Raw genomic sequence first — 27,406 nt, forward strand, 5'->3', positions numbered from 1 at the left:
TCGGCTGTCAGAAGACAGGCGATTCAACGACACGTTGGCCTACCCCGGTACTCCTCCACAATGTACGCGGACAAGTTGGACAAAAGGCAAACTATTGAACTGAGGAAGAAGCATATCGGGTAAGGTTTAACATACTTGTAATCTCTTGCAAAAACCTGTCCAATCACATTGCATGCATGCTTGTGTGTGTGTGTGTGTGTGTGTGTGTGTGTGTGTGTGTGTGTGTGTGTGTGTGTGTGTGTGTGTGTGTGTGTGTGTGTGTGTGTGTGTGTGTGTGTGTGTGTGTGTGTGTGTGTGTGTGTGTGTGTGTGTGTGTGTGTGTGTGTGTGTGTGTGTGTGTGTGTGTGTGTGTGTGTGTGTGTGTGTGCGCGCATCGATACAGGCCTTCATGCGAGATCTTCTTCACTGATGACCCCATTAAGATAGTGCGAGCCAGGGGTCAGTACATGTATGACGAGAGGGGGCAACGCTACCTGGACTGTATCAACAATGTGGCTCATGGTAAACACACACACACACTCCATATATCATTTGAGTAAAGCTTGCCCTGACAGATAACTATAACTTAACCCACAATGTAATACAAAAAATGATTTGCATTAAAAAAAATATTAGAATAAATTGGATTTTTTAATGATTATGATTGTCCACTGTTTGTAAAGTAATAACGGGCCAATATATATGTTCCTAATCAATTCATGGCCTCACCTGAGCGTCTCCAAACTCTCTCATAATTTTCATCCTCCTGATGAGACATAATTGCACAGGATATTGACTATAATGCCGTACTGGTTGAGCAGGATTCGGTGCTGTGTTGTGTAACCATTGCACTCACTGACATTAGCCTAGGCCAGGGGTCACCAACGCGGTGCCCGCGGGCACCAGGTCGCCCGTAAGGACCAGATGAGTCGCCCGCGGGCCTGTTCTAAAAAAAAAAAAAAAAAACTTTTTTTTTTTTTTTTTTTTTTAAATTAAATCTACATAGAAAAAACACAAGATACACTTTCAATCAGTGCATCAACCCAAACAACCTCCCCCATGCACACTCATCCACACCCACTCACACAAAAGGGGTTATTTCTTCCTGCTACCAATATTCTGGTTCCCACAACATAGACAACACATCTGCAAGGGACACAGTCCCTGAAGCACATATGATTGTATAGGCTGCTGGTCCACTAACATTTTCATTAATTACTATTTTTTATGTAATTATTTTTATATTGTTTTACTTTCTTTTTTATCCAAGAAAATGTTTTTTATTTATTTATCTTATTTTATTTTATTTTTTAAAAAAGGGCCTTATCTTCAACAGACCAGGTTGTCAATGAAATTAGATTTGTTTAAAGGGTTTTTTAAACCAGGCCCAGTCCAGATAATGTCCAAGTCGGACTCAGCAACACACACCTTCATTCATGTACACAGAAAAAATTAGGGAACACAACAGATTGCATATAATTTATAAACAAAATTACATTTTCAAAATAAGCATTTATGTACAGTCCAGATTATGTCCAGGTCACTCAAATTAGGGAACACAACAACAGATATCATATAATCTATAAACATAATTATACTTTCAAAATAAGCCTTTGAGAACTTCTCATCTTTTTTTAAATGTTTTTTGGCATCATTATCGTTTTCAACCATGTAACTTTCTAAAGTTAGAAAATACTGAATAAATGTTTTAAAGAAAGTAATACTAAGTGAATATCTGTTTTTGGCCTTAAAAATAAACATTTTACCGAGTACTATAATTAAATTGACTAAATCATGATTGTCAGTGAACTCTCCTAAAATAACAGAAACCACATTAAGCTTCATAAACAAACCAATCCTTAAACACATTTTTTCAACTTCCACCCAAAACAAAGACACAATATGACAATACCAAAACAAATGCAGGGTGGATTCAGGCTCCTGACAACAAAATTGGCAATCATCTGACTCTGTCATATTCCATAATTTTAACATTTTCCCTGTGGGTAAGAAGTTATAAATAATTTTAATTTGAAAATAACGATTTTGCACATCGATAGTGGTTTTATAGATTAGTTTGAATATGGCATCCCATGGCAACGGGCAGTCAAAAAAGTCCTCCCATTTTCCATTTGTGTTGTATGAGGCAGCCTTCAAAGATTTCTTTATTAAATAAAAATTATATATTTTTCTATTTATTTTAGTTCCTTTTTGCTAACTAGAATTTCTTATTAGAGGTTTACAAACTAATAATTTAGTAGTTCCATAATTAATTATTTGTTTCCATCTTTTCCCAATTACTCCAGTTAGTTGATAAAATGAAAAGCTTGAACAAGCATCACCATACATAGCTCTAAATTCATCATACTTCATAATTTTATCATTCTCGTTGATAATATCATTGAAAAAAACGATTCCTCTTTCAAACATATTTTTCCAAAAGAAAGGCTTTTCATCTATTACAATATTAGAGTTCATCCATATTATCTGCTGCAAAATATCGTCTCTTTTTTCTGGCACATAAAATTGAAAACACCACTATGAGTGGATTGTTTCCTTTATGAACCCCGCCATGTTTCCCAGCAGACTCTCTGGGAGGGGGTCACTTGTAAAAAAGGATACAATTTATTTTGATACAGTACATGTTTTTTGTCCAACAGGACATTTGTGTACCACTCAATGTTTAAATACATCTTTGGAACAATTGATGCTTTTAAAGACAGACACATAGCTTCAAGGTTGAGAAGTTTCAGGCCCCCATATTCATACTCTTTGTACAAAACCTTTCTTTTAATCTTTTCTGGTTTGCCGTTCCAGACAAAATCGAAGACCCTCCGCTCATAAATCTTAAAAAAGTTTTGTGATGGAGCTGGTAATGACAAAAACAAATAAATAAATTGAGGAATAATTAACGAGTTGGCAATAGACATTTTACCATACAAGGTTAGGGATTTCCCTTTCCATAATTGCATAATTTTTTCCAGCTTTCTTAGTCGATTATCATAATTTACTAAACCTAGATCTTCCAGATTTTCTGGGACAACAACACCAAGTATGTTAACTGGTCCATTTGTCCACAAAACAGGCACTTTGCATTCCATTCGAAAGGACGTTCCCTTTAGATTTCCGATCCTTAACATTTTACATTTATCACAATTAAGCTTAAGGCCAGATTGCTGTGAAAATATGTCCAAAAGATTAAGAAGGTTCCGCAAACAATGAGGAAAAATATTATCTTTGTGAATCAGCCTTTTCTGACATGAACTTCATCAAGAACAAACACAGAACACGCCTCACTGATGCACATCTGCAAGACTCACTCAGAGTTGCAGTGTCAAGTTACACACCAGAGTACAACACACTAGTTAACAGCATGCAATGCCAGGCTTCCCACTAACTGACAAAGAAACAGATAACAGATTTGGTGTCCAGTTCAAAGTGTGACATGATTTAAAAATTTGAGAGTTTACTTTTGTATTTTACATGAGTTATTATTTGTACAAACATGGTGCAAAGTAATTCATGATTTGTTAAAAAATGTTAGTGGCTAGCTAGTTAAAATGGGATATTGTGATTTCACAAGACTGTCTTAGAAGTGATCATTTGAAAATGTTCAATTTGAAAAATGTGCACTTAGAGAAAATATAAAAATAAAGTGTTGCATATTGATATTTATCTGTTTCTATATATATTTATTGTGAGAAATCATTAAGATGATCAGTGTTTCCACAAAGATAAATATTATTAATTATTAATAATAACAGAGTTAAAGGTAAATTGAGCAAATTGGCTACTTCTGGCAATTTATTTAAGTGTGTATCTAACTGGTAGCCCTTTGCATTAATCAGTACCCAAGAAGTAGCCCTTGGTTTCAAAAAGGTTGGTGACCCCTGGCCTAGGCTATTCAATTGGTGGTGCGCGGGCTACATTTGAGTTCAGTTCAAAACTTGGGAGAGACAAAAAAATTTTTGCAGCAAAATATAAATATGATGAAACACTAGCGTGCTCTCGTTGTATGGAGGAACTAAACAAATGTTAAACTTAGCTGTTAGCTACCTCTCTTTGTTTATAATGTATATTTTCTGCTGGATCTACTCTCTATTTTATGCTGCCCTTTTTTTTTTGCTGCAGTTGTTACATATACTGTAATATTGTACATGGTAATTGGGATGTGTTATTTATTGTATACACTACCGTTCAAAAGTTTGGGGTCACCCAAACAATTTTGTGGAATAGCCTTCATTTCTAAGAACAAGAATAGACTGTCGAGTTTCAGATGAAAGTTCTCTTTTTCTGGCCATTTTGAGTGTTTAATTGACCCCACAAATGTGATGCTCCAGAAACTCAATCTGCTCAAAGGAAGGTCAGTTTTGTAGCTTCTGTAACGAGCTAAACTGTTTTCAGATGTGTGAACATGATTGCACAAGGGTTTTCTAATCATCAATTAGCCTTCTGAGCCAATGAGCAAACACATTGTACCATTAGAACACTGGAGTGATAGTTGCTGGAAATACACCTATGTAGATATTGCACCAAAAACCAGACATTTGCAGCTAGAATAGTCATTTACCACATTAGCAATGTATAGAGTGTATTTCTTTAAAGTTTAGACTAGTTTAACGTTATCTTCATTGAAAAGTACAGTGCTTTTCCTTCAAAAATAAGGACATTTCAATGTGACCCCAAACTTTTGAACGGTAGTGTATATATTATATAAAAATGTGTATATAGAATATTGTATATTTTATATAATATTTATAATATATATATTGTATATAATTGTATATAATATATTGTATATATTATATAAAAAGATAATATAATATAGTAATATAATAGTTATATACTGTATATATAATATGTAAATAATACATATATGTTATATTTTACATTAGGTTAGAAAAAACACAGAGGCTATATCATCCCTACAAGCCTGTTTCGCAGGTTTCCCTGCTGGTCAGGGGATTTTATTCCGCTCTACCCCGGTATTGAGCACTGTATAACGGATAAACCACAGAAACCTTGACTATATGTTATATTTTATATTGCGACTATGGTACATTTTAAGTCTACTTTATACCATTTGTTTTCGCCCTCTTTTTGTACCCTTGTGTGCATTATCCTTTCCATCCTTTGTAACAGAGCTACTGTGTGGAACAATTTCCCTTGTGGATCAATAAAGTTTGTCCAAGTCCAATCTAAAGGACACTTCGTTTTTGCATAACGGGGCAATTTTTTCTAAAATGTGTGTCAGAATTCCACTGTGGACGACGCTGGTTCTCAAAATAAATAAAAAGAGAAATAAAAAACTTAAAAAAATAAGATTTCCACTGCGGAGGATGCTGGTTCTTAAAATAAATAAAAAGAGAAATAAAAAATAAAAATAAAAAGATTTCCACTGGTTCTCTCTCTTTTTCTAATTTTTAAATTTTGTATTTCTCTTTTTATTTTTTATCTTATTTTTTAATTGTATTCTTTTGGTTAAAAAAAAAATAAAAAATACATAAATAAGAAGAGAAATAAAAAATTTAAAAAGAGAGAGAAATCCGGCCTCCAGTTCTTTAGCTTTCTGGAACAATTTAGTTGAATATCCCTGTTCTAAGGGACAATTGGTAGATAATGGATGGATGGATCCCTGTTCTGCTTTTAAAAAAACAGCAAGTCCTGCTGCTGTTTCAACCTTTATGTTGTACGTGGTATGGTGTTGAGACGATATGACAAAACATTTGAGCAAGTGTTGACTTGGAAACGCTGACACGTTAAATAGATGATGAGTGAGTATGAGTCAGAATGGAGGTGACTTCACTAAACATGAGTATAATCTAACAGCTACATGTTATAAACAAGTCATATTTGTGATGGCATTCTTTACGCAGTTTTAAAGCTCACACTCTAATTAGAGGCACAGAGGAAAGGGGCAGACAAAAATATTTATTTACGCTGTGTTTTGCTTTCAAAATAAAAGCCTTTAAAAAAAAAAAAAAATTAATCAATCCAACAAAATAATACACAATGATACCATAATAATAAAATTCCAATTCCAAAACCAAACCCGGCCCGGCAACGTTCAGAACACCAATCAACAGAGCAATTGAGAGGACATACAAACATGACACAAAACAAACCAAAAGTAGTCAAACAAAAAGTAATAATATCAACAACAGTATCAATATTAATAAGAATTCCAACATTGCAGTGATTAGAAATCCCTCATTGACATTATCACCACAGCCATTTATAAAAAATAAAAACGTTTAAAAAAAATGAACAATAGTGTCACAGTGGCTTACACTTGCATCGCATCTCATAAACTTGACAACACATTGTGTCCAATATTTTCCACAAAGATAAAAGAAGTCATATTTTTTGTTCATTTAATAATTAAAACAAATTTCAATAATGGATCCCATATTCCAATATATGACTCATTATTATCTAAACTAAATGCAACAACAACAAAAATAAATAAATAAATAAATAAAATAAAAGCATGAGATTTCAAAATGAAATATTGTTTTACTCCGCTGCCTCAATTTTGGGTGGGATGAATGTAACTTTCTCCAATATTAGGCAACACCATGCATAATCTAAGTTAGTTACGGTCTTCTTGGTGCATCATACATACCTTTTTTCTGGAAAAAGTGAGTCAGTTGGCTTTTCAGTTTCAGTTTATTTTAAACATGCATACGATACAATGTAATGCATCACACAATTCCAGTTGTTTCATTACAGCACGTCCGAAAAGGAGTAGGAAGAAGCAGTTTATTTAATCCTACCCCTTTTCATACCATAGCAATTTTATCCAATTTTCTTGTTCTCTGTAACATAATAGTGAACAACTAAATAGTAAATAAATAATATACCATAGTAAGCAAACAAATATTGAATACATAAATAATATTTGTCTCAATAAAACTTTTTTTTTTAAAAAGGGTTCAAGATGTTCATCATAATTCTTGTTCTGTGTACTTTGTGAACACTTGTAGTTTGAACCGTCTCTTAAAGTGAATCATATTGGTGCTTTGTTTGATTTCTTTGGTTAATCCGTTCCTTAATTTAATTCCACATACTGATATACTAAAGGTTTTAGGTGTTGTACGTGCATACAAATGTTTTTAAATTTGATGTTCCTCTTAGGTTATAGTTCTCCTCTTTTGTTGTGAAGAATTGTTGTACATTCTTGGGTAGCAGGTTATAGTTTTACAGTCTTCTTGGTGCATCATACAAAATGACTCCTTTTTTCTGGAAAAAGTGAGTCATTTGGCTTTTTATGCAAGAAAAAAAAAGACTTGAAATGCTTAGATTTTTTTTAAATATTTATATTCAAACAGCAACATTGTTATTGTTGGTTCATCATATGCGTAAAACGACTGCCATTGTTCCTTTTAATGCGCTCAAAATTGAGCTATTATAAAAAAAACATAAAAAATCACTTGTGATTGTATGAAATTCATATGCATGTTTTCTGGTGTATAGTATGCGTAATAAGTTGATTATATCTTAAAGAGTGGTTGTATTATAGTAACGAACGTACGACAAACAGACACAATTCTAATCTGTTTGGCTCTAAACCAGGGGTGTCAAACTCATTTTAGCTCAGGGGTCGCATGAAGGGAAATCTGTGCGCACGCGGGGCGTACTATTAAAATCATGGCATTAAAACTAAAAAGTAAAGACAACTTCAGAGTGATTTCTTTATCTTACTTTGGCCAAAAATAGAACAAACACATTCTGAAAATATTACAATAAAAATATAGAATAAAATACCGGCAGTGGTAAAGTTTAGATCCATGAAGGAAAGAAGAAAGTGAATGAATGTTTATAACTGAATAAATGTACAAATGTATAAAAATGTGTTTTCAATCATATATCATTTGTTTTCAAAACGCTTCCAAAAATGTGGCACCCCAAAAATGTACTGTGGGAACCCATTTTTATGACTTGATGGGGTCCCTGGGACCACATTTTGAAAATTCCTAGCACCAACACTGATGGAGTATTGGTGCGTGCAAAACAGCAGCAGGCCGGTTCTAATACTAATCAAATATCATAGATAATAGATAGATAATAATAGATCATTCATTCTGGCCCGCGGGCCTTGACTTAGACATCACTGCTCTAAACGCAGTACAATGGATTTGAAAGGAAACAAACGAGATCAATCAATCAATCAATCAATGTTTATTTATATAGCCCTAAATCACAAGTGTCTCAAAGGGCTGTACAAGCCACAACGACATCCTCGGTACAGAGCCCACATACGGGCAAGGAAAACTCACCCCAGTGGGACGTCAATGTGAATGACTATGAGAAACCTTGGAGAGGACCGCATATGTGGGTAACCCCCCCCCCCCTCTAGGGGAGACCGAAAGCAATGGATGTCGAGTGGGTCTGACATAATATTGTGAAAGTCCAACACATCAGCGAAAGTCCAGTCCATGGTGGGGCCAGCAGGAACCATCCCGAGTGGAGACGGGTCAGCAGCGTAGAGATGTCCCCTCCGATGAACAGGCTAGCGGTCCACCCCGGAGCAGAGTAGAAAAGAAAAGAGAAGAAACGGCAGATCAACTGGTCTAAAAAGGGAGTCTATTTAAAGGCTAGAGTATACAAATGAGTTTTAAGATGAGACTTAAATGCTTCTACTGAGGTAGCATCTCTAACTTTTACCGGGAGGGCATTCCATAATATTGGAGCCCGAATAGAAAACGCTCTATAGCCCGCAGACTTTTTTTGGGCTCTGGGAATCACTAATAAGCCGGAGTTCTTTGAACGCAGATTTCTTGCCGGGACATATGGTACAATACAATCGGCAAGATAGGCAGGAGCTTGACCGTGTAGTATTTTATACGTAAGTAGTAAAACCTTAAAGTCGCATCTTAGGTGCACAGGAAGCCAGTGCAAGTGAGCCAGTATAGGCGTAATATGATCAAACTTTCTTGTTTTTGTCAAAAGTCTAGCAGCCGCATTTTGTACCATCTGTAATCTTTTAATGCTAGACATAGGGAGGCCCGAAAATAAAACGTTACAGTAATCGAGACGAGATGTAACGAACGCATGGATAATGATCTCAGCATCGCTTGTGGACAAAATGGAACGAATTTTAGCGATATTACGGAGATGAAAGAAGGCCGTTTTAGTAACACTCTTAATGTGTGACTCAAACGAGAGAGTTGGGTCGAAGATAATACCCAGATTCTTTACCGAGTCGCCTTGTTTAATTGTTTGGTTGTCAAATGTTAAGGTGGTATTATTAAATAGATGTCGGTGTTGAGCAGGACCGATAATCAGCATTTCCGTTTTCTTAGCGTTGAGTTGCAAAAAGTTAGCGGACATCCATTGTTTAATTTCATTAAGACACGCCTCCAGCTGACTACAATCCGGCGTGTTGGTCAGCTTTAGGGGCATGTAGAGTTGGGTGTCATCCGCATAACAGTGAAAGCTAACACCATATTTGCGTATGATGTCACCTAGCAGCAGCATGTAAATACTAAAGAGTGCAGGGCCAAGAACCGAACCCTGGGGAACTCCGCACGTTACCTTAACATAGTCCGAGGTCACATTGTTATGGGAGACACACTGCATCCTGTCAGTAAGATAAGAGTTAAACCAAGACAAGGCTAAGTCTGACATCCCAATACGCGTTTTGATACGCTCTAATAAAATATTATGATCAACAGTATCGAAAGCGGCGCTAAGATCAAGAAGCAGCAACATAGATGACGCATCAGAATCCATCGTTAGCAATAGATCATTAGTCATTTTTGCGAGGGCTGTCTCCGTAGAGTGATTTGCCCTGAAACCGGATTGAAAAGGTTCACAGAGATTGTTAGACGCTAAGTGTTCTTTTAGCTGCTGTGCGACAATTTTTTCGAGAATTTTCGAGATAAACGGAAGGTGGGACACCGGCCGGTAGTTCACCATGAAGTCAGGATCGAGGTTAGGTCTTTTGAGTAGAGGATGAATAACCGCTTTTTTGAATGCTAGGGGAACAGTACCAGAGGAAAGTGATAAGTTTATAATATTTAACACTGATGGACCTAATAATACAAAAAGCTCCTTGATAAGTTTCCCAGTAATTGGGTCAAGTAAACATGTTGTTTGTTTTGTCCCATTTACACATTTTAACAATTCCTCCAATGTTATTTCATCAAAGAGAGAGAAACTATTTTGGAGGGCAGTGTCCATCGTATATACAGTCGTATCTGTGTTAATAGAACCCAGTTGTAGCTGAGATGCATTGTCTTTAATCTCTTTTCTAATGACTTCAATTTTCTTATTAAAGAAATTCATAAAGTCATCTGCTGAGTGGGTGGAGCTACTGGGAGGAGTCCCTTGTTGGGTTAGCGATGCTACTGTACTAAACAAAAATTTAGGATCATTTTTGTTGAGGTGGATGAGATTTGAGTAATATTTAGCTTTAGCTGAGGTAAGCATGCGTTTATAAGTTATTAAACTATCACTCCATGCTTGATGGAAAACCTCAAGTTTAGTCGCACGCCATTTGTGTTCCAGCTTTCTACATGATAATTTCTGGGCTTTAGTTTCTTCTGTAAACCATGGGGTACGCCTTTTAGGGGCCCTTTTTAGCTTTAGCGGTGCTACACTATCAATGGTGTCGCGCAGGGCGTCGTTAAAGCTGTTAGTGAGGTTATCAATAGAGCCCACATAATTTGGGCATGGTGCCATTACCGAAGGCCATAGGTCAGTAAGAGTCGTCGTTGTGGCAGCATTAATGTTGCGGCTGCTATAGTAGTTATTATTATTATTATTAGTTTGTTGACAATGAGTCAGAACTTCGAATTTTATAAGGTAATGATCGGACATTACTTTAGTGTACGGGAGTATCGTAACTTTAGAGGTCGTGACACCCCTGACAAGCACTAGATCTATCGTATTACCGTTGCGATGCGTGGGTTCATTTTTTATTTGTGTAAGACCACAGCTATCAATTGTAGTCTGGAGCGCCACGCATGGAGGGTCCGATGGGGTATTCATATGGATGTTAAAGTCTCTCATTATGATTATATTGTTGGCGTGCGTCACTAGATCAGCAACGAACTCTGAAAATTCATTGATAAAGTCCGAATAGGGCCCTGGGGGGCGGTAGATGACAGCCAGGTGCAGAGGCAGCGGTGTGACAAACTTCACAGTAAGCACCTCAAACGAGTTATATTTATTATTTAGGTCCGAGGTAAGGCTAAAGTTTTTGTTGTATATTAGTGCAACACCCCCACCCCTTTTAATGGGACGGGCAATATGCGTTCCCATATAGCCAGGAGGAGACGCCTCACCCAGCGCAAAAAATTAGTCTGGTTTGAGCCAGGTCTCGGCTAGACCAACGACATCAAGATTGTTGTCGCTGATGACTTCATTAACTAATAACGTTTTGGAAGACAATGACCTTATGTTTAAAAAGCCCATATTATAGGTAGTGGGCTGTGTTGAGGAGTTTTTGTTGAAAGTATCCGTAGTAGCAATATTAATAATGTTACGTTTATTATGCGTAGTGCACTTTAAATAATTTCGACCATATCTAGGAATTGATATGACAGGAATTTTTAGATTGTTTGCCACCTCAGTAAAATGCATGTCCACCTCTGACGCAGAAAAAACATTATGTGAGTTGTATATTATTCTAAGAGAATTGCTATGTGTGCAGGGATTATCCAGCCTGGCGCTGGCTAGTTCTAGCTTAACAGACTCCTTATTAGCGCTTCTTTGTGGATTAGCATTTAGCTTTTTCGTTAGCCCCGCTAACAACAACGCATTTAGCTTTGTTGTTAGCCCCGCCCGACACCCCCGCTTCTGCTTCCGAGCGCATCGCTTACGTCTCTTTCGTTGACGGTCTCCGCTGGTAGTGGACGCCGCTGCTTCAAAGGCCACTGCTGGATGTAGCTCGCGAAGAATTCCCAAGCTAGCGAGTAGGTCCACCGTACACGCATCTTTCAGCCCAAAATGGCCCGATCTCTCCACATCCAGAATCGTAAGTCGGTCGTAAGTGATCACGGAGTGAACACGCTGTGAGCCAGCCATGAAATTGACTGAATTGAGGGGTATTTTTGCCAAATCGGTCTACACTTCCAGGAGCGCTCGCAAGAAGCCGCTGCCTTGAAGCGCCGCCATCTTGGGAAAAAAAAGAGATGTGTTTAAACAGCAGACTTTCATCTTTAATTTGAGGATATTTACATCCAAATCTTGTGAACGGTGAAGAATGTATGGCGTATAGCCATAACTCCTTTTCCTTATCTGTTCCTGTGTCTAGCTGAGGAAGACAAGGGGCATGTGTTTTGGGCTGGAGGGAGAGACAACGAGGGTGGGAGCGAGAAACACTTTATAGAAGAGAAGGCTTCCGTATTTTGGGGGGGATCGATCTTAGCTGCGCTAGTGAAGGCTTCTGTACTGGATTGGTCTCACGTTTGTTTTCAGAGCTTTGAAAATAAATCACAAAATACCCATTCTGTCTTTTGGTCGTATTGAAGTCAGCTTATGTGTCATAAAAAGAACTTGGGAGCAGCCAGCACAACTTAAATTCCCTGGGAGGAAAATCTGCTGGGACGCGTACATGTGCCTCGCACTTTAAGGGACCAAAGGTTCAGTTTTGTCTCCAGCAAATTAAATGCATTCTCAATCTGAATCAGGTCAGGATATTGACTTGGCCATTGCAAAACATTCCACTTCTGCCTATTCCTATTCAGACTATATGTGTAAAAAATGTATTCGCTTTATCTGTCAAATGTTTAAATGTCTGAATAAATGAAACTTGAAAACTTAACTGGTTGCTCTTTATTGTCCATCTGCACTGTGAAGAACGGTCCAATGAGTTCCTAAGTATTTGGATAATAATACCACAGAAACTTCAGAATTTGTCAGACGTCACATTGTCAATAAATACAAAGGGAGTAGTTCCACTGGGAGCCAAACGGGCCCACGTCATGATACTTTTTCAATCTGACCTGCAACCACATATTTACCCCATTGTTGGATGAATAAAGTCTATCCTACGTTTTTGAACATCAACAGTTCATTGCCGTCTTCATAATCTTCTCTTCCCACCACTCTGGTACAAGTTGATCTTTGTCTCATCTCTCCCTGCGATGTTGTTCCAGAACTGTAAAGGTTGTTTACAGAGATTTGGTGTACTCTAATCTGGCCTTCCTGTTTCTGAGGCCCACCAATGGTTTACATGATGTATGAGGAGTGTGGTTCTAGACCTACTTGTGTGTAAAGTGCCTTCAAATAACTGTGATTTGGGCGCCATATAGATCAAATTGAACTGAATCTTATGATGATCTTTCTTTTACAACTCGGGGGAAGTCTTCTCCTGATTGTTAACTTTGACCAACACACACCAACCTCCAGGAAGGCGTTCTTGATCTGGACAAGTCTTGTGAAAGTCTATGGATGTTCTTATTAATCCTGGTCATTGTATTCTCAGGGCATTCAATCGATTGCAACTGGACTGTTTCTTTTGTCTTCGAAGACGTTTTGCCTCTCATCCAAGTAGGATTCATCAGATCATGCTCATAGACTTAGATTGGTCAGATCTAGATCAGGATCTAGCAGCTGGTGCCAAAACTCCAACTATTTATACTCCAACACAAAGAGGACGTTTCTAGTGATGGTTCCGCCCTATTGTAGTGAAAAAACAACTGTGGAGATTCAAAAGAGCAACCCCTCTGTCAATGCCAACAACGAAAAAGGTCAAGATATTAGGATATTGTGGTGCAAAACAATCACTGTGGAAGGACCGCTAGCATCCCCAAATCAGTCTTTAGTCTGGAATCACACCACGTTAGAAGTGGTCTACATGTAGAACATAATTCCTGTGGTCTACATGTAGAACATCATTCCTGTGGTCTACATGTAGAATAGCGTTCCTGTGGTCTACATGTAGAACATAATTCCTGTGGTCTACATGTAGAATATCGTTCTTGTGGTCTACATGAAGAACTATGTTCCTGTGGTCTACATGAAGAACTTTGTTCCTGCGGTCTACATGTAGAACATTGTTCCTGTGGTCTATATTTTGTAGAACATCATTCCTGTGACCCGAACATTTCCAACTCTTGTTATTTGTTGGGAGTATTTTAGGGAAGGTGTTGCATGTGGGAGATAGGTGGTTTCTTAGACCAACTCCTCTTTTCAGGGCTGGTTTTTCAACCCTGACGTAGATGTCTCTCACTCCCATTTCGAACCCTGTTCAGAATCTGTACATTTTTGCCCTCAAAAAAGTGCCGTTTCTCCTTGAGGGGAAATAATTATTCGGGCATCCACCACAGCTGTTTTCTGTGGTCTTCTGGGTCTGTTGGTGTTGCTGAGCTTATCCTTGTGTTTTTTGTTTTGGTTTTTTGAAGAATGTTCCAAATAGGTGTTTTGGCCATACATATGTTTTTGCTTTTTCTCTGATGGCTTTGTTGCGATTTTGGAATATTGTTTTTCGGATTGCTTTTTTTCATACAAATGCACATGACATTGAAATTGCACTTTTAACATGAGAGCATCACTATATATTACTTATATTTTTTAATAAACAACGGTAACACTTTAGTATGGGGAACACATATTCACCATTAATAAGTTGCTTATTAACATGCAAATTAGTAACATATTGGCTCTTAATTAGTCAATATTAAGTACTTATTAATGCCTTATTCTGCATGGCCTTATTATACAACCAGTAAGCCATTAACTAAGAGTCTTCCCTCAATAACCTCAGAATTATTGCTTATTAGTAACCCTAACCCTAACCCTAACCCTTATACGTTCCCCTAGTGTCCAAATAACTCTAAATTAAGTCTTTGTTACTTAATTAAAGAAATGTTGACTTTTTTTGTTGTTGTTGAATAAAAAGAAGAAAAACACATTCTGTAACCTTAATATAAATACATATTATAAACTGAGTGACAAGTATTTAACAGTTTAACACATACATGTTTGAAAAGGGCAGCACGGTGGTACAAGGGGTTGTGCGTGTGCCTTACAATAAAAAGGTCCTGGGTTCGATCCCCGGGGGTCTTTCTGTGTAGAGTTTGCAAGTTCTCCCTGTGACTGCGTGGGTTCCCTCCGGGTACTGCGGCTTCCTCCCACCTCCAAAAACATGCACCTGGGGATAGGTTGATTGTCAACACTAAATAGTCCCTAGTGTGTGAATGTGAGTGTGAATGTTGTCTGTCTATCTGTGTTGGCCCTGCGATGAGGTGGCGACTTGTCCAGGGTGTACTCCGCCTTCCGCCCGAATGTAGCTGGGATAGGTTCCAGTGACCCGGAAAGGGACAAGCAGTATAAAATGGATGGATGGATATTTGATAAGGTATTAATTTGAGGGGTGGTGGTAGATATTTGGACAAACAACTCGTTAACACTAACATACAAACTGTAGATGGACTAGCATGTTTTTGAATTGAACATTCCGAATGCAAGTGTAACGCCACCGCAGTGTACATATCTAAAGTAGAATTGGGGCTATCTACAATAAATATAAGGTTACAAGGAATTTGGCTGTGGTCTACTTCGCTAGTTGTCATAACTCGTAGATCTTGGCACACGTAAAGCACTTGGCACACATAACTAGTCAGACATGATGTTAGCTTGTCAATCAACTCTCTAAAGGCACTCCCATCACGCAGGCCACTGTACACCAAAATGTACTCAGGGATTCAAACAGAGTTTGGGACTGTCTCTTATGTAGGTTTTGGCCCTCTGTTTGGGTGGATACTACCCAACAATGAGTGGCTTTAGAGGCTTGGCAATCATAAGGCTCTTTTCTACCAAAAGTCTGAACTTTTGGTTCCTGGAACATTTAGTTCCAGGAACTATATGTTCCGGTAGAAGTGTGTGGTTTGTGTTTCCATTGCATTTCACAGTTCAGGGTAGTTGATACAAATCAGGCTGATGACGTATGGAGGAGTGGTTTAGTATATTTCTACCCTGGTGCCATGTAAATAAACAGACAATGTTAGGTGACAGCTCTTTTACTAAAAAGTAAATAAATGAAATTCCAAGCAATAATGTACAACGTGTACTGAATTGTTCATAAAAAAAACAAGTCAGGCTTTTGTCCGCAATGTTCAACAGTCAGAAAGTCATCCTCTCGGTAAATGATGAATAGCAATAGATAAATATTAAATGTCAATGTTTATCTCACGCCGACAACACAAACACATTGGCTTTAGCGTCAGCTTGTTAGTATTAGCATTCAGTTCACTCGGGTTGAGGCTAATATCTACACAAATGACGTGTCCATGACTACTTTTAAAACAGTAAATATATTTTGGGCAAGATGGAGTAGACACATGTAGAGTCTCCCTCCCACAACTTTTTACATTGCCACTCTTTTAAAACTCCATAAACAAAGCCAGCGAGCGGGTGAATATATTACTCCGGAGTTGCAACCGGCAAGAAATGCCAACTCACTCGACGAAGCGGAACGCCAGAGATAACGGGGCTGGACCTAGCTCTTCCGACGGAGGTGCCGGTGAAGTCAGCATGTCGGCTATAGCTAATCTTCTGGAAGAACACCGCCAGGCCCTCTCCACGGACTTCAGGACAGCAATTTCTACACTCGAGACAAAGATTGATAAGGTACACACCAAGGTCTCTGAACACTCTCAGAAAATTACCTCACTCGAAGAAAATGCTACTTTGCAAGACGAACGCCTGCTAGCACTGGAAGCAACATGTGCTAAGCTAACGGACATCGAGGCTAAGCTACGTGCTAAAGTTAGCGACCTCGAATCCCGTAGTCGGCGAAACAACATCCGAGTGGTCGGCATACCAGAGTCCGTGGAGGGGCCACGTCCAACTACCTTTTTTGCGGAACTATTGAAGGAGATTTTTGACGAGGATTTCTTTGAATCACCGCCGGAGTGCGACCGGGGTCATCGAACACTCGCCTGCAAGACGAAGCCAGACCAGAGACCGAGGCCCGTTCTGATACGGCTACACAAGTACCAGGTGAAGGAGAGAATTATCCGCGAGGCCAGGGCCAGGAGAGGCAAGCTACAATACCGAGGGTACCCCGTCGCCATCTTCGAGGACTACGCACCTGAAGTGGTGGAACAACGCCAAAAATACCGCGATGTGATGCCGAAGCTCTACCAAATGGGCCTACGACCAGCATTACTGTTCCCGGCCAGGTTTGTCATAGTAATGAAGGATGGTGGTAAGAAGAGACTCGGATCGGTTACAGAGGCTGAGGACTTCTTGACATCAATCCGCACGCAAGATACCTGATGGGCTTGGATGGCTATTTACCACTACAATACGGCTGGACATGACAACAATTTGCACCTGGACTGTGCAGCTCCTGGAATAAAAACTGTAAGTTCCAACTTTTTCAGAGGCCTGACTTATGACAACTTTACATTCACTGTGGACATTGTGGGCCTTTGTTTGTTTTGCTGTTCTAAGCCTTGACCACCATTTTAGACGTGTGTTCATAATAGGAAGCAATGTTTGAGTGTTGCAATTTACACACTGGCTAACGGTGGTCACATAATTTCCAACATGTATGGTCGTAACTATTTTTGGTCTGTTTGTTTGTTCCGCTCCGTACCGGGCGTTCTTTCTTCTTTTTTCTGAGGGGCCAAGCTATTTGTAATACATTTTGATTATGCATCCTAATTTGTTTTCATCTGAACTAGTTATTCGTATGCACATTATGAGGCACTCCTTGGTCCAAAAAACATCACTAAAGCTACTGGTGCAGTGCACTGTACATTTTGGTATGTGCCTTGTTTGTTTATTTCGGTTTAATATTTCCTATATTACTATACACTCAGGTTGGGATGCGTCTCATGATAGTAGGCTCACTTTAAATTCTTATTTCGCTTTATGGAGTTCATTACTGCTACTGTAAGGGAGGAGACTCCGGAAGTTAACATTAGTCAAGTTAGGCTAAGTAAGAGCGATAGAGGTCAGATAAGGTTCTTATTTAGGGTGGGTAGTAAGGGTAATTGCATTCTAATCTGTTGGGGTTTGTTGAAATGTGTCTTTCTGTCATTACTAGTTTGGTGTTTTGTACTATTTTGTTATTTTTATTTTTTTGCTGCTATGTCTTCCCTCTCTCCCTCCCGTCCCTCCCCGTGGGGTCTAAGGCGTGTCACACAGATTTACTGTTGGGGTCTAATAGATGGCGGATGCTGGTAGGATGACGAGTGGCGGAGTGCGTATCATCTCTTGGAACACCAAGGGCATGAACAACGCTGTCAAAATTGGTAAAGTCTTAACTCGGCTGCAGCATCTTAAAGGGGACATTATGTTTCTGCAAGAAACACACCTGAAGACATCATATAATCTTTTTAAAGCGGGCCCTGTAAAGATTATTTTCATGGGGCCTAAACTCCCCAGCGGCGCCCCTGGTTCTGGGTACCTTCTGAAAGTCCCACATAGCTGGCAGAAACTCCAAAAGGTTCCTGAAGAACTAAATCTATCCGGGTAGTTTTTGAATTGCCCGGATAAATGGTACAATTCCTGTAAAAGTTCCTGCGGTGGAAAAGGGCCTCTTGAGTAGCCCTCTACAAAACACATGTAATAACCTGCAAAGCCCAAGAACCATTTTAGGCAAGGCAAGGCAACTTTATTTGTATAGCACTTTTCATACACAAGGCAGACTCAAAGTGCTTCACAGACAACAAAGTGAAATGAAAGAAAATAAAAGCAAAATTAAAATGCAGACAATTAAAAACAGTGCGGACGTTAAAAGTTAAAAGATTAAAAGATTTAGCTGAAAGCTAAGGTGAACATAAAAGTTTTCCGTCTAGTTTTAAAAGTGGTCAGAGTTGGGTTTTAACAATTTTGGCCAAGATTTTAGAGCTGGGATATTATCAGGGCCAGTATGAACTCTATGGGCATCAAACATTTGACCAAGGTACATGCCAAACCAAAATTCCGACTTTTCAAGTGACAACTTTAGGTCGTAGTCCTTCAGACGATACAACGATTAAATTAGTCTTTTTTCATGGTCTTCGAGTGTCTCGGAAAACACTATCAAATCATCAAAAAAGTACCAGCACTTTACTAAGATGCAGGTCTCCAACACACTTTTACATCAAACTTGTGCTTCCTTGTTTTGTGTTTATTTCCTATAAGTGCTCATATTTTGATTTCCATTTTCTGCATTGTCTCGACTGAGCGCTAATTTCCCCTCACCTGCTGTTGATTGGCAACCAGGCCACACCTGGTGTTAATCAGCAGGCTTCTATTTATGCCTGCCTCGCCTGCTCCTTAGCGCTCGAGGATTTTGCTTATGTTAGAACTTACATGCACGACTGCTTCCATCTCTGTGTTGTATATTAAAATCCTCTTACCTGATCCCCGCTCTCCTGGTTCCTGCACCTTGGGGTCACTACTACGGCAGCCAAGCCAGTTCCTGACACAAACATTGGAAACTACTTGGTGGTGTTGGTCACTCCTTGTGGCATTCGGTTGAACTCATAAAAGCCTAGAGGACATGCGAAAGCTGTCTTGCTTTATCTTCCAATATTTCCATCTGCTAATCACCGGATTTCATGTCCATCACAGAACCACCAGGGTCTCCTTAATAATAAGCATAGCCTAAGCATCTTTAATTGTGCGAGCATTCAGTTTTTGGTAATCAAAGTCTAATCTTTCCTTTGTATTTTCTCATCAATACCACTGATGAAGCAAAGGTTCTTTCAGACTCCATCCATAAGCTCCCTTTGAAGGACCCTTCCTTGAAAGGACTTACATCAAGCAAGAAAATATGGCGTATTAAAGCGGTCAAGTCACCACTTGTTTCTAATCGAATTAATCGACTGAGTCGATGAATAGTTGCAGGCTTAATTGTGACAGATCTTGAGAGTCGACAAACAGATTCCAAATACAAATAGCACAATTGAAATTAACTCTAGAACGTATGGTCCCTGTAAACAATGAGGGAATAACACACACCTGGCCATGGAACAGCAGAAAAACCCACCGTTCACATGAATTGGATGTAAACAGTAAAGCGCCACATTTCACTGTGATGCATTGTAATGTTTGTAAAATAGTAATTAGATTAACAGTGTTTTGAAAACAATATAAGTTTTGTAAGAGCCATGCTCGGTCTTCCCCAGCAGCAGACAAGGTGACTTTTTACCATTGTTTGTGTTTTTTCCACTAGTGGGTCACTGTCACCCGGATGTGGTGAAGGCCGGCGCAGAGCAGATGGAACTGCTCAACACAAACTCACGCTTCTTGCATGACAACTTGGTGCTCTACGCCCAGAAGCTGCAGGCCACGCTACCAGAGGAGCTGTCTGTGTTTTACTTTGTCAACTCTGGGTAAGGCGTGGTCCGTTGTTTTCTCAACCGAATAAGCAACGCTCTGTAAAGTCACCTAACTGGCACTTTAAGGCAACATTTTGCATTCCAGAACACTTGGTAATGGGGACATCTCCAACCTCCGATTAGGAGTAGTGCATTAAAATTCAGTGTAAGTCTTTCACCTTGGTCATTTCCCATTAGTCCGGGACATACCATTAATCAAACAAGCTTCAGGGTAATTGGTGTAAACTGAAAGGATTCCTAGAATGCAAAACGGACTTTTCTTTCCTGTTGGTACCTGTTTTTGTGTATTTGGAAGCCCTATAAGTCCTGGAAATTTGACATCAAACCATGGTATTAACAATAGATATTAACGATATTACATTAATAATATACAAAACCCAAAACCAGTGAAATTGGCAGGTTGTGTAATTCGTAAATAAAAACAGAATACAATGATTTGCTAATCCTTTTCAACTTATATTCAATTGAACCGACTGCAAAGACAAGATATTTAATGTTCGAACTGAAAAACTTTTTTTTTTTTTGCAAATAATCATTAACTTAGAATTTAATGGCAGCAACTCATTGCAAAAAAGTTGGCACAGCGGAATTTTTAACTCTGTATTACATGGCTTTTCCTTTTAACAACACTCAGTAAACGTTTGGGAACTGAGGAGACCAATTTTTGAAGCTTTTCAGGTGGAATTCTTTCCCATTCTTGCTTGATGTACAGCTTAAGTTGTTCAACAGTCCGGGGGTCTCTGTTGTGGTATTTAAGGCTTCATATTGCGCCACACATTCTCAATGGGAGACAGGTCTGTACTACAGGCAGGCCAGTCTAGTACCCGCACTCTTTTACTATGAAGCCACGCTGTTGTAACACGTGGCTTGGCATTGTCTTGCTCAAATAAGCAGGGGCGTCAATGATGAAGTTGCTTGGATGGCAACATATTAAAGTTAAAGTACCAATGATTGTCAGACACACACTAGTGTTGCTCCAAAACCTGTATGTACCTTTCAGCATTAATGGTGCCTTCACAGATGTGTAAGTTACCCATTTCTTGGGCACTAATACACCCCCATACCATCACAGATGCTGGCTTTTGAACTTTGCGCCTATAACAATCCGAGTGGTTCTTTTCCTCTTTGGTCCAGAGGACACGACGTCCACAGTTTCCAAAAATAATTTTAAATGTGGACTCGTCAGACCACAGAACACTTTTCCACTTTGTATCAGTCCATCTTAGATGAGCTCAGGCCCAGCGAAGCCGGCTGTGTTTCTGGGTGTTGTTGATAAATAGCTTTCACTTTGCATAGTAGAGTTTTAACTTGCACTTACAGATGTAGCGACAAACTGTAGTTACTGACAGTGGTTTCTGAAGTGTTCCTGAGCCCATGTGGTGATATCCTTTACACACTGATGTCCCTTTTTGATGCAGTACGGCCTGAGGGATCAAAGATCTGTAATATCATCACTTACGTGCAGTGATTTCTCCGGATTCTCTGAACCTTATGATGATATTACGGAGCGTAGATGGTGAAATCCCTAAATTCCTTGCAATAGCTCGTTGAGAAATGTTGTTCTTAAACTGTTGGACAATTTGCTCACGCATTTGTTCACAAAGCGGTGACCCTCGCCCCATCCTTGTTTGTGAATGACTGAGCATTTCATGGAAGCTGCTTTTATACCCAATCATGGCACCCACCGGTTCCCAATTAGCCTGTTCACCTGTGGGATGTTCCAAATAAGTGTTTGATGAGCATTCCTCAACTTTCTCAGTCTTTTTTGCCACTTGTGCCAGCTTTTTTTAAACTTGTAGCAGGCATGAAATTCCAAATGAGCTAATATTTGCAAAAAATAACAAAGTTTTCCAGTTAGAACGTTAAGTATCTTGTCTTTGCAGTCTATTCAATTGAATATATGTTGAAAAGGATTTGCAAATCATTGTATTCTGTCTGTATTTACTATTTACACAACATGCCAATTTGACTGGTTTTGGGGTTTGTATATAAACAATCTTGCCTTCTACCAAACTTGCTACAAACGAGACGTTTGGAATTTAAGACTTTAGTGACGTATTTTGCCTTAGTTCCATCGCCGAATATCTCAATAGATGGTAGAGGTTTAGCCAAAACGCTTTGTCCACCATTTTTATTCAGTTGTGGTCCAAAGTTGTAGTCCTAAGTTCCTTATTTCTCTCTATCCTCTTACTGTGGGGCAGGCTGGCTCATATGTGCACATGCATACTAACATCCTCCGCTGTCGCCATTTCTAATAACAAGTAGAGTATAGTCTAACTTAACAGTAGACTCGATATGGGAGTGATTTAAAAACTACAACATGGCTGAAGAGAAAGTCAGAAAGCGACTTAAAGATGATCTGTAAAACAAAATCTTTGCAAAAATGTGACCAAAACACCACCATTACACGTTATGTAGACCACAAGGAAGTGTTTTAATTGTAGATTTATACTTGAAATGTCTGGGTCGTTTTAGATATTTTTTATCTTGTTAGGGAGGTGCATATTTATGATTATAATTGTAATTTCTCTGAATTCTTTTTTTTTTGGCAGAAATTCAAACCTTAAAAACAGGTTAAATTAATCAGGATGCAAACGCAGAATGCATGGTTGTAGACAACCACAATGCATCTCTCTGGACAACTGAGCAACTGACATTCATATTACAAATAAATCGGTTTTGGTGTTCATACAAAGTAGTACCGTATTTTCCGGACCATAGGGTGCACCGGATTATAAGGCGCACTGCAGATGAATGGTCTATTTTTGATCTTTTTTCATATATAAGGCGCAGCGGATTATAGGGCGCATTAAAGGAGTCATTTTTTTATTTTTTTTTTCTAAATGGAAAACACTTCCTTGTAGTCTACATAACATGTGATGGTGGTTCTTTTAAATGTTGCATAGATTATGTTTTACAGATCATCTTCAAGCCGCTTTCTGACAGTCGCTTCCGGATGCGCCGTTTTGTGGGCGGTCTTATTTACGTGGCTCACCTTCGGCAGCGTCTTCTCCCCGCCATCTTTGTTGTAGATGTGTAGCGTGCAAGGGAAGAAGTGTCAAAAGATGGAGCTAACTGTTTTAAAGACATTCAGATTTAATAACAAAGCATCTCCTCATCCGGAAACAACAACACCGGAAATGTGTCCCGTAAAAAAACGTCCGACCGGAACTCTAACTAAAGTTCCTTGGGTGAATTATGTGAACTCACTACACCGGTATGTTTTAGCGCTTTCATGGCGAGTTTACTGACAGATATAAGTAAGAACTTTACACTACTTTATATTAGAAATGGCAACAGCGGAGGATGAATGTCTCATGACAAGAAGATAGAGAAAAAGAAGAAGCTTATCAACTATGTGGTCGGCGTGGACGCATGTAATTTTTCAGGATTTATGCAGTTCCCAAATACAGATCAGCAGGTGCCAGAAGGTAAGAAAAGTTGCTTTTGCATAATATTGCGAAACAAAACACCAAATAATACGTTATGTCTTACCTTATACACACACCATAATAATACTTGTATGTTTAATGCGCCAACAATCCATCAAGCGGTGCGGCTTCGTAGCTTACCAAAGTCGTACTAAAACATTTTGATAGATTTTTGAGTGATGTGTGTAATGTTCTATATTTTCAATGGAACATTTAACATTTTGGTGTTGTTTACCTGAGACCCCTCATAGTTCAGGCTACACTTATCTCTTATGTTTGACTGCCATCTACTGGTCACACTTATCATTACACCATGTACCAAATAAAATAGCTTCAAGGTGGGTAAGCTCAACCAAACGTATTCCTTACATTAGGTGCACCGGGTTATAGGGCGCACTGTCGAGTTTTGAGTAAAAAAATGATTTTTACTATACGATGTATAGTATAAGTTTGTATCCCCAAATCACAAGGCCAACCAGAATTGAAAGTCACAGTGCTACTCTTATTGACAATATCTTTACTAATGTCTTTGATAATAATACAACAAGTGGACTGTTAACAACCGACATCAGCGATTATCTGCCAGTTTGTACTATTTATGATGGAAACTACAGGAAGAAGAACATTGACAAAAAGACATTTCAAAGACTGCACAGTGGAAGGAATGATTTATTTCAAGAAGGATCTCAGGAAACAAATGTGGGACAATGTATACAATGAACATGATGTAGATGATGCATATGGGAATTTTTTCAACACTCTTCTAACACTATGATAAACATTGAAAAACAACCAACCATGGATGACAAAAGGACTGAAAAATGCTTGTCACAAAAAAAACACATTATATCGAATATTTATAACACAGAGATCTATAGAGGCAGAAAATAAGTATAAGAAACATAAAAACAAGCTAATTAGTATACTACGAACATGCAGGAAGGAATACTACAGTCAATTATTAAACAAGAACAGAAATAACATGAGAGCAACATGGGGCATCCTAAATAGCTTACATTCACGCTTTGCCCGAGCCAACTTTCCTTTGCCTTCCGGGAAAACACAACACCCTAAGGTCCACCTTTTGACAACAGGAAGCAATATGTGAAGATGGGTGAAAATATGTCAACACGGCTAGATATACAGTATCTTGTGGTGTACCCCAGGGATAGATAGATAGATAGTACTCAATACTGATTGTTTAATCTTTATATAAACGACATTTGTAAGGTTGAAAATATGTCAACACGGCTAGATATATCTTGTGGTGTACCCCAGGGATCAATACTGATTGTTTAATCTGTATATAAACGACATTTGTAAAGTTACAAAGGACTATTGTAAACTGTTGTATTACGAATTCACGGATGTCATTTTGCTATAAAAAAAAAGTCAGTAAATGAACGTATGTATTTGTAAACGCTCTGAAGTGGGAAAGGGGTAGGATTTAATAAGCTTTGCTTCTCCCTACTCCTTTTCGGACATGATGTAAAGTGAAATGATATGAAATTGTTTGATGTATTATGCTGTAAGTGTGTTCATGTTCGAAATAAACTAAAGAAAGAAAGAAAGAAAGTGTGCCTTATAATCCTGGAAAATATGGTAAATACATAAAGAAGACAGTAAACATAGCTAATGTTAAACGCTAATAGACAGCAATATTAGCTGTGATGCTAACCTAACCCTCTTTCTAGACCAGTGGTTCTTAACCTGGGTTCGATCGAACCCTAGGGGTTCGGTGAGTCGGCCTTAGGCGTTCGGCGGAGGTCAAAACACACCCGAGTCATCGTGTAAATACAAACTTCTCCCTATCGGCATATTATGGATACGGCAACAGCTGACTGATTTGCAGGTGTGTAATTTGTTGTGAGTTTATGCACTGTGTTGGTTTTGTTGTTTGAACAAGGTGATTTTCATGCACGGTTCATTTTATGCACCAGTAAAAAAACATGGTAACACTTTAGTTTGGGGAACATTTTCACCATTAATTAGTTGCTTATTAACATGCAAATTAGTAACATATTGGCTCTTAACTAGTCATTATTAAGTACTTATCAATGCCTTATTCGGCATGGCCTTATCATAACCCTATCCCCCTAACCCTAACCAAATAACTCTAAATTAAGTCTTTATTACTTAGAATATGTTCCCCATACTAAAGTATTACCAAAAACATATAACTTTGTCTAGAATTTGAAAAAAAAACCTTTTATTTTTCACTAAAGAAGGGTTCGGTGAATGCGCATATGAAACTGGTGGGGTTCGGTACCTCCAACAAGGTTAAGAATTTGTTCTAGACTTAATTCCTTACTTTAAGATAAATTGTCACATACTGTTGCTTTTACATTTTCAAAGTGGGACAACATGGGCAATAAACATGATGTCATTAGTGCACGAATGTACGTAAGCGTTAATATTGGTAAGTCCGCTGGCCATGAACTGAGATAACGAAACATCAATAATTAACGATTGCAAGTTCAAAAACACGACGACGACCCGACGTTAAACAGGTGATGCTATATCGTGGCTTATGTAAGTGATACCTCTCGCCAGTAGGGTCCGCACGACTTCGGGGTGTCATTAGGAGTGAAAGATGAGTTTGCTTTGGTAGCAGGCTGCCATTGTGTGCTTAATAGTGACTAAGTAACTCCACTGAACTTTGCCCCCTTTCAACTTTAGATCTGAAGCCAATGACCTGGCGCTCCGCCTCGCCCGCCAGTACGCGGCCAGCCAAGATATCATCACCTTGGACAAGTGAGCGCCTTTTGGTGGACATATATACCGGTAAGCGGAGTCGTGGTGTCGCTCATGTTTCTGTCCTCCCCCCCCCGGTTTGCAGCGCCTATCACGGTCATGTGACGTCGCTCATTGAAATCAGCCCCTACAAGTTCCACCATCTGTCCAACGGGCCCCTCAGTCCATTTGTGCACGTGGTGAGTGGCTCACTACATTAAAACGCCATGACTCAGCTTGGTCCGCGTAATGTTGACACCCGTGTGTGCGCCAGGACGGAAAAACGTGCAGACAGATGCACTGTGGGAAATGTGTACCTACCAAAAGTAGGTCACCTCAAATAAACACCTCATTAGGGGGAAAAATATTACATGTAAATTGTAATACTTAATTGCTAAATGAACACAAACCCTGACAGACTTAGAGAAAGATAATTTAGTTTTTCACTGGTTTATCATAGTACATTAACATTTTAAAATTAGCATTAATGATCACATTTATCATATACTGTATTGAAATAAACTACACTATATTGCCAAAAGTCTTTGGCCACCTGCCTTGACTCACATATGAACTTGAAGTACCATCCCATTCCTAACCCATAGGGTTCAATATGATGTCGGTCCACCTTTTGCAGCTATTACAGGGAAGGCTGTCCACAAGGTTGCGGAGTGTGTTTATAGGAATTTTGCACCATTCTTCCAAAAGCGCATTGGTGAGGTCACACACTGACGTTGGCCGAGAAGGCCTGGCTCTCAGTCTCCGTTCTAATTCATCCCAAAGGTGTTCTGTCGGGTTCAGGTCAGGACTCTGTGCAGGCCAGTCAAGTTCATCCACACCAGACTCTGTCATCCATGTCTTTATGGATCTTGCTTTGTGCACTGGTGCACAGTCATGCTGGAAGAGGAAAGGGCCCGCTCCAAACTGTTCCCACAAGGTCGGGAGCATGGAATTGTCCAAAATGTTTTGGTA

General features: G+C 39.0%; 1 protein-coding gene across 2 annotated transcripts in view; it reads left to right on the forward strand.

The window, feature by feature from the left end:
• The window catches only part of etnppl (ethanolamine-phosphate phospho-lyase), a 38,435-nt gene continuing 11,029 nt past the window's right edge, over nt 1-27,406 (forward strand). For both annotated transcript variants that reach the window (XM_062065949.1, XM_062065950.1), the window contains exons 1-5: nt 1-119; nt 383-501; nt 20,105-20,264; nt 26,381-26,455; nt 26,541-26,634. In XM_062065949.1, the coding sequence (XP_061921933.1) occupies nt 61-119; nt 383-501; nt 20,105-20,264; nt 26,381-26,455; nt 26,541-26,634 (507 nt within the window). In that variant the 5' untranslated portion in view covers nt 1-60. The remainder of the gene's footprint in view (nt 120-382; nt 502-20,104; nt 20,265-26,380; nt 26,456-26,540; nt 26,635-27,406) is intronic.

Source organism: Entelurus aequoreus, linkage group LG12, assembly GCF_033978785.1.
Source record: "Entelurus aequoreus isolate RoL-2023_Sb linkage group LG12, RoL_Eaeq_v1.1, whole genome shotgun sequence".
NCBI lineage: Eukaryota > Metazoa > Chordata > Actinopteri > Syngnathiformes > Syngnathidae > Entelurus > Entelurus aequoreus.